The sequence below is a fragment of the Salvelinus fontinalis genome, chromosome 16 (assembly GCF_029448725.1).
Source record: "Salvelinus fontinalis isolate EN_2023a chromosome 16, ASM2944872v1, whole genome shotgun sequence".
Classification (NCBI taxonomy): domain Eukaryota; kingdom Metazoa; phylum Chordata; class Actinopteri; order Salmoniformes; family Salmonidae; genus Salvelinus; species Salvelinus fontinalis.
The window spans coordinates 39,540,641-39,548,936 of NC_074680.1; the positions used below are offsets into that span (position 1 = coordinate 39,540,641).

General features: G+C 41.2%; 1 protein-coding gene across 1 annotated transcript; it reads left to right on the forward strand.

Moving 5' to 3' along the window:
• The first annotated feature begins 178 nt into the window (after nucleotides 1–178).
• On the forward strand, nucleotides 179–8,218 carry LOC129813138 (kinesin-like protein KIF3B). Its single transcript, XM_055865345.1, has 8 exons — nucleotides 179–2,152; nucleotides 2,305–2,406; nucleotides 3,069–3,191; nucleotides 3,542–3,660; nucleotides 3,766–3,882; nucleotides 4,397–4,508; nucleotides 5,000–5,184; nucleotides 7,396–8,218. Exons 1-8 carry the CDS (start codon nucleotides 590–592, stop codon nucleotides 7,550–7,552), a joined length of 2,478 nt encoding a protein of 825 aa, XP_055721320.1. The 5' UTR covers nucleotides 179–589; the 3' UTR covers nucleotides 7,553–8,218.
• The last annotated feature ends 78 nt before the right edge of the window (nucleotides 8,219–8,296 follow it).

Sequence of the window (8,296 nt, forward strand, 5' to 3'; positions counted from 1 at the left end):
TCAAATGCCTAGGCTTATGTATGTTCTTTGTTTTCAATGAATTAACATTTTGTGCTAATCGGTTAATTTGTTATGCCTTTTAGGTCACATGTATTAAATAATTGCATTAGGCTACACCTGTTTACAAGGTTTCGCTTTAATTCGTTTTGTTGGTCACATGCCTTGTTCCTATTGTCTGCAGCAGAGAGAAGGGTGTGTACTGGGGATGTGGGCTGGCTGACGGCAGTGTTTTCTAGCAGTGGTGGCGCAGCATCCTTTGTATCATGTAGCCTTGGTGCGGTGCGTGCGGATTAAGGGTGGAGACAGTTATCGTTGCCAGGATCAAGGATATTCATCCAGAGTCGGAGGAAGTACATGTAGTCTACGTGGTATAGGCTATGTCCGTGTGATTAGGTGTGCCCAAGTACAGAATGTTACCATTCTCAGCGAAAGCTATGAATTGGCTTACCTGGGTACCGCTTGGCGGAGGATGCTTCGAGAAAGAGGGGCAACATGAGTCATCTTGATGCGCGATTAGCGACAGATACAGTGGCTTTTAATTGTATTGCGGAGAAATACATTTTTATGGTCAAGGATCAAAGGAATAAATATGTCGAGACCGAAACCGTGCGAGGCGGTGAAGGTGGTGGTGCGATGCCGCCCATTTAACAGGAGAGAGGAGACTATGGACAACGATAACATATTGGAGGTGAATTCAAAACTGGGCCAGATCACATTGAGGAACCCGAGGGCGTCACCTGAAGAAGTCATGAAATCATTCACCTTTGATGCGGTCTACGACTTTGAGTCGAAACAGAGCGATATTTATGACGATACCGTCAGACCTCTTGTAGATTCTGTGTTACAAGGATTCAATGGTACAATATTCGCTTATGGGCAGACTGGGACAGGTAAAACATACACGATGCTAGGTATGCCCACAGACAATGAAAGAGGGATCATCCCAAATTCATTTAACCACATTTTTACACAGATCTCCAGGTCTCAGAATCAGCAATATTTAGTGAGGGCATCCTATCTAGAGATCTATCGGGAGGAGGTCAGGGATCTGTTATGTAAAGACAACAAGAAACTAGATCTCAAAGAGAACCCAGATTCAGGGGTTTATGTCAAAGATCTGTCTTCAGTTGTCACCAAGAACGTCATGGAGCTCGAACATGTCATGAACATAGGAGATGAGTCCAGGTCTGTGGGGTTCACCAATATGAACGAACGCAGCTCGCGGTCCCATGCCATCTTCATGATCACGGTGGAGTGCAGTGAGAAAGGTACAGATGGAGAGGACCACATACGGGTTGGGAAGCTGAACATGGTTGACCTGGCTGGCAGTGAACGCCAGAGCAAGACGGGTGCTAAAGGGGAGCGCCTGAAAGAGGCCACTAAAATCAACCTGTCCCTCTCAGCACTGGGTAATGTCATCTCAGCTCTGGTGGATGGGAAGAGCACCCACATCCCTTACAGGGACTCTAAACTGACCCGTCTACTCCAGGATTCACTGGGTGGCAATGCTAAGACAGTCATGGTAGCCACTCTGGGACCAGCGTCCAAGCACTATGAAGAATCCCTGACCACCCTACGGTACGCAAACCGGGCCAAAAATATAAAGAACAAACCCAAAATCAATGAGGATCCAAAGGATGCTCTGCTGAGAGAGTTCCAGGAGGAGATCGCCCGCCTGAAGGCCCAGCTGGAGGAGCGAGGGACGCTGGCGAAGGAGAGGAGGAGAAGGAGGAATAGCAGAAGACTGACTAAAAGTATGATTGTTGAGGATGTAGCCCACAGAGAAAGGGATGCAGAACTGTGGAAGGCACTGGAAGCGGAATGGAAGCGGAATGAGGAATACTATATAAAGGAAGAAGAAGAAAGCAAGATGATAGAAGAGGATGAAAAAGGGGTAGAGAGATTCAACTCCATGGATAACTCTGTAGAGGCCAGTCCCCAAAAAACTGTAACCTCCAGAATACCGATACATAGATTTAGCTCTGTGGAGGATAGCCCCAAAAAGGCTTTTCCCACCAGTAGCCATAGCAGCCCAGGGGCCAGAGAGAAATGGAAGCCATTTGGTGAAAAAGAACAGATGGAGAAGGAAAGGATGATGGACGACATGCAGAAGGAACAGGAAGCTATGGAAAAGATTATTGAGAAATATAAGGTGACAATACATTATTTTCTCTGTTTCTCTATATGAGCCAATAATGTACATTTTGATATCATGTTTAATATGATACATTATTTATTGGTGATACAGAGCGTCCATCTTTCCAATAATCAGCCATCCATATGGCCATGTATCTTTCTCTCCAGGCAATGGAGAGCAAAATATTGGCTGGGGGAAAAAACATTATTGACCACACTAATGAGCAACAGAAGATGCTGGAATTGAAGAGGCAAGAGATTGCAGAACAGGTGAGAGATCGTCTATAAACAAATAGGATATGTTCATTTGATAGATTGAGGGAGTCATGGAGAAGGCACAAAACAACTAGGCTATCCCTCTACTATAACACAATAGTGCTCTGTCTGATGACCGTGATGAAAGTGGTAATTCAATATTATTTCATGTTTCTCGATGTCCAGTACCAGTCAAAAGTTTGGACACACCTCATTCACAGGTTTTTGTTTATTTTTTACTATTTTCTACATTGTAGAAAGACATCAAAAGCTGTCATCAAGGCAAAGGGTGGCTACTTTGAAGAATACAAAATATATTTAGATTTGTTTAACACTTTTTTGTTTACTACATGATTCTTTACGTGTTATTTCATAGTTTTGATGTCTTCACAATTATTCTACAATGTAGAAAATAGTAAAAATTAAGAAAAACCCTTGAATGAGTAGGTGTGTCCAAACTTTTGACTGGTACTGTACATGCAGGTTTATTCGTTGTTTAGTGTCTCTGTGTTTACGTATCTTAGATTTTGGTCAGCACCGTGGAGTGCGGCTATGATATGAAGAAAAAAAAAGTTATATTGTTTGCATGCAGGCTAGGCCTCACTTTATTGTGAAACATGACTACACAAAGGAAGTTTCCACACTGGAAAATAAAAGTCATTTTTATTTGTATTTAGATAAGACGGGAGAGAGAGATCCAGCAGCAGGTGATGGCTCAGGATGAGGAGACGGGAGAGCTGAGAGAGACCTTCTCCTCCCTGCAGCAGGAGGTGGATCTCAAGACCAAGAAGCTGAAGAGGGTAAGATGGATTACTAACCAGCAGGGTTGGGGTCAATTCCATTTCAATTACAGTCAATCCAGAAAGTAAACCAAACTCCAATTCCAAATTTTCCTAATTGAAAAGCATTGAACAGAATTTACATTTCAGTGTAAATCTGAATTGACTGGAATTGAAATGGAATTGACCCCAACCTTCCATGTCCCTAAAGCCCATCAGGGATCGTTATCATGACCTTATGTTTAATATATAGGGATTTTAGACAGTGTTCTGATGCAAAATCCTATTCCCTCATTTCTGGTTGTTTTGATTAGGATGTTAACATTTCATGGTTGTGCTCTCCTATTGTGTTTCCTAACTTGTTGATCCAGTTATATGCCAAGCTGCAGTTGGTGAAGGCAGAGATTGGGGATGTCATTGATGAGCATGTAGTTACTAGACAGGAGCTTGAGCAGACACAGAATGAACTCACCAGAGAACTCAAGTTCAAGTGAGTTTTAATAACGTATAATCATACAGACACACGCACATACACACAAACACACTACCCCAATTGGTTCACTTTTCATAATAGTGTTTTATGTGTTACCTGCAGGTATCTCTTAATTGAGAATTTCATCCCTCCCAAAGAAAAGAACAAGATTATGAACCGGCTTCACTTTGACAGTGACGAGGACCAGTGGAGGTTTAGGCCCTTCGTTCCTTCCGAAAGGTAAGTGTGTTCACATAGTCTACGCTAGTCTATACTATTCTATACTAGTATTATGAGCTTAATATTCATTAAGTATTAAGTATTGCAATGGTAGCAAATATATTATTGACTGGTGCTGAAAGCACAGCCCTGCTAATCGGCCAGCCACTGCACAAAGGTGGTCAGATTCAAATCAAATTTGTATTTGTCACATGCACCGCATACAACAACCCTTACAGTGAAATGCTTACTTACAAGCCCTTAACCAACAATGCTTTAAGAAGTTAAGAAAAAAAGTGTTCAATTAAAAATGTAAGTAACAAATAATAAACAGCAGCAGTAAAATAACAATAGTGAGGCTATATACAGGGGGTACCGGTACAGAGTCAATGGTACAGGGTCAATTATTTCCTTGTTTCACATGTTTATTGAAATCAAAGTTACTTTGTCACGTTAAAATAGTGTCTATTATTTTCTTTGCACTCCTTAACTAACTCCTAAACTAGCTTTTCCTCCCTTGCACATCTTATTGCAGTAAATCGGCTCATCAGGTGAAGCGAAGGCCCACGTCGGTGGTGGGATACAAGAGACCAATCAGCCAATATGCACAGATGGCTGTCACAGCAGGAGCTCCATGTAGATACCGGGTGGGTTGATGCTTGTTTTTTTTAATCCATGGTACATTTTTCATATCTGAGATTGAACATAAAGGAAAAGTTTGATTTTTTTACAACCAAATCTAAATGTCTTATGTAAACGGAATGTTATAGAAGGGTCCAGACACCTTTTTTTGATTTCACTTGTTTTTGAGAATCTTACCCCAAACGGCAAATCACTTCCTCATCTTTGTTGTGTAGTATGGGGGCCCTAGAAAACATGAACAAAGACTCCAAAAACACCCAAATATGTATTTTTTAGAAACGGTAAAGCTCTCAGTATAGTGATGCAGGTTTAGATGTGGTACACATGAAATTGTGTCATTCCAAACTAATTGAGGGCCATTGACATACTGAACTGATTAGTGTTAAGAAACCACTTTCCACACATTTATTTATCATCAATTGCAGATGCTTTCCATCGTCATTGTTCAGTATATTAAACTCCCTCTCTCTTTCGCTCTCATTCATTATTTCTGTAGGCTGAGAATGTGATGCTCCTGGAGCTAGATATGAGCCCACCCAGCCTGTACAACCTCAACCTTAACGGAGCACACCTGGAACAGAACTTTGGAGGTCACGGTAGTCCCAGGAGAGACCTGCTAGCCAACGTCCCATTCAGGGATAGGACCACTTCATCAGGAAGGATCCGGAAGTCACGATCCTGGTGAGTTACAGTACCTGTAGTAACCTGGTGAGTTACAGAACCTGTAGTAACCTTGTGAGTTACCTGTAGTAACCTGGTGAGTTACCTGTAGTAACCTGGTGAGTTACAGAACCTGTAATAACCTGGTGAGTTTTAGTACCTATAATAACCTGGTGAGTTACCTGTAGTAACCTGGTGAGATACCTGTAGTAACCTGGTGAGTTACAGAACCTGTAGTAACCTGGTGAGTTACCTGTAGTAACCTGGTGAGTTACAGAACCTGTAATAACCTGGTGAGTTTTAGTACCTATAATAACCTGGTGAGTTACCTGTAGTAACCTGGTGAGATACCTGTAGTAACCTGGTGAGTTACCTGTAGTAACCTGGTGAGATATAGTACCTATAATGACCTGGTGAGTCACCTGTAGTAACCTGGTGAGTTACCTGTAGTAACCTGGTGAGTTACATGCTGGTGAGTTACATGAGTTACCTGTAGTAACCTGGTGAGTTACATGTAGTAACCTGGTGAGTTACCTGTAGTAACCTGGTGAGTTACAGTATCTATAATAATCAAGTGAGTTACATGTAGTAAGCTGGTGAGTTACCTGTAGTAACCTGGTGAGTTACCTGTAGTTACCTGGTGAGTTACAGTACCTATAATAACCAAGTGAGTTACCTGTAGTAACCTGGTGAGTTACCTGTAGTAACCTGGTGAGTTACATGTAGTAACCTGGTGAGTTACCTGTAGTAACCTGGTGAGTTACCTGTAGTAACCTGGTGAGTTACAGTACCTATAATAACCAAGTGAGTTACAGTACCTGTAGTAACCTGGTGAGTTACAGTATCTATAATAATCAAGTGAGTTACATGTAGTAACCTGGTGAGTTACCTGTAGTAACCTGGTGAGTTACAGTACCTGCAGTAACCTGGTGAGTTACAGAACCTGTAGTAACATGGCGAGTTACAGAACCTGTAGTAACCTGGTGAGTTACAGAACCTGTAATAACCTGGTGAGTTTTAGTACCTATAATAACCTGGTGAGTTACCTGTAGTAACCTGGTGAGATACCTGTAGTAACCTGGTGAGTTACCTGTAGTAACCTGGTGAGATATAGTACCTATAATGACCTGGTGAGTTACCTGTAGTAACCTGGTGAGTTACCTGTAGTAACCTGGTGAGTTACATGCTGGTGAGTTACATGAGTTACCTGTAGTAACCTGGTGAGTTACATGTAGTAACCTGGTGAGTTACCTGTAGTAACCTGGTGAGTTACAGTATCTATAATAATCAAGTGAGTTACATGTAGTAAGCTGGTGAGTTACCTGTAGTAACCTGGTGAGTTACCTGTAGTTACCTGGTGAGTTACAGTACCTATAATAACCAAGTGAGTTACCTGTAGTAACCTGGTGAGTTACCTGTAGTAACCTGGTGAGTTACATGTAGTAACCTGGTGAGTTACCTGTAGTAACCTGGTGAGTTACCTGTAGTAACCTGGTGAGTTACAGTACCTATAATAACCAAGTGAGTTACAGTACCTGTAGTAACCTGGTGAGTTACAGTATCTATAATAATCAAGTGAGTTACCTGTAGTAACCTGGTGAGTTACCTGTAGTAACCTGGTGAGTTACAGTACCTGCAGTAACCTGGTGAGTTACAGAACCTGTAGTAACATGGCGAGTTACAGAACCTGTAGTAACCTGGTGAGTTACAGAACCTGTAGTAAGCTGGTGAGTTACCTGTAGTAACCTGGTGAGTTACCTGTAGTTACCTGGTGAGTTACAGTACCTATAATAACCAAGTGAGTTACCTGTAGTAAACTGGTGAGTTAGCTGTAATAACCTGATGAATTACCTGTAGTAACCTGGTGAGTTACAGTACCTATAATAACCAGGTGAGTTACCTGTAGTAACCTGATGATTTAAAACTGTAGAGGAGGACACTCAGAGTTCCTACAGTATTTGCTGATTAACTGTTAGGTGATTTGTCCTACCTACTTTACTATTAATTGGCAGCGTTTAGAACCATGCATATCGTAATTTGATTTCTGACACGTTTCAACAAAACAGAATAGATGTGCAACTATATTTGCTATGTTAGGCCTAATCTTGAGACAGCATTTTTGTGACAATCTTTATTGCAGCTAAAAAAAATCCATATGAAAGGACCCATATAAGAAGACACTCAAGTTGCCAGCCGAATACGTAACATGTATTCCCTCTTCTTTATTCCCAGGTACCAGGCACCACGCTCATCCTCTTCATGCGTCTCATCCTCTTCATCATCCAGCTCTATAACATCAGGGTCCCAGACCCAGTGCTCTCCTCACCCCCAGAGACCCTCCTCAGCCATATACACTCCATTGGAAGGTTCCATTCCAGGGGGCCCCTGAGTCTAGATTCTAGAACATTCCAACATTCCAATGTATGTCATATATGCTTATTTGCTAGGTCAAAAATATACAGGTTAGGACAATGGAATAATTCCATGCAGCAGTGTTAGAAAATAAACAATTTCATTGGACTAGCGCCTACAGGATTAGCATAAAAAATGTGACCAGTGGCCAGGAAATCAGTAGTAAAGTGACTGTAGATAATTTGATAAACGTTTGAATTAATAGAATGACAGTAAAACAGTTATGCTATGTGTTTGATGAGTAGTTAGCTGAAATGTACTACGATTGTGGTTATTTTCCAAGTTTGATGGCAAACTTTCTGTACTGCTAACATTCACTTCCAGTAATTTTCACTCGCATTGCTAGCAATGAGGTAGAATAGATTGCTAGTCCCATTGTTTATAATCCTTTCGCATTTATAGAGACATTCATGGGATTTTAGAATCCTCTTGTCCTAACCTGTATATCTGACCTGTCTGCATTATCAACAATTTCATAGTGTATTATTTCACCAAACACAATTGGTCTGTAACCAAAAGTAATTTGCATTTGTGGAAAATATTGCACCGCTGAACTTTGACTAAAGTATATGACTAAAGTAATGTTTAGCTTTTGATGTACAGAAACATCAGAATAAATGGTACAAACTGTTACATAACATAACTTGTGTGAGCCTACATTGTTTAGGGAATAGAGAAAATACCTGTCTTTCAAGTTGAATGAACTGCCATTGGCCACAAC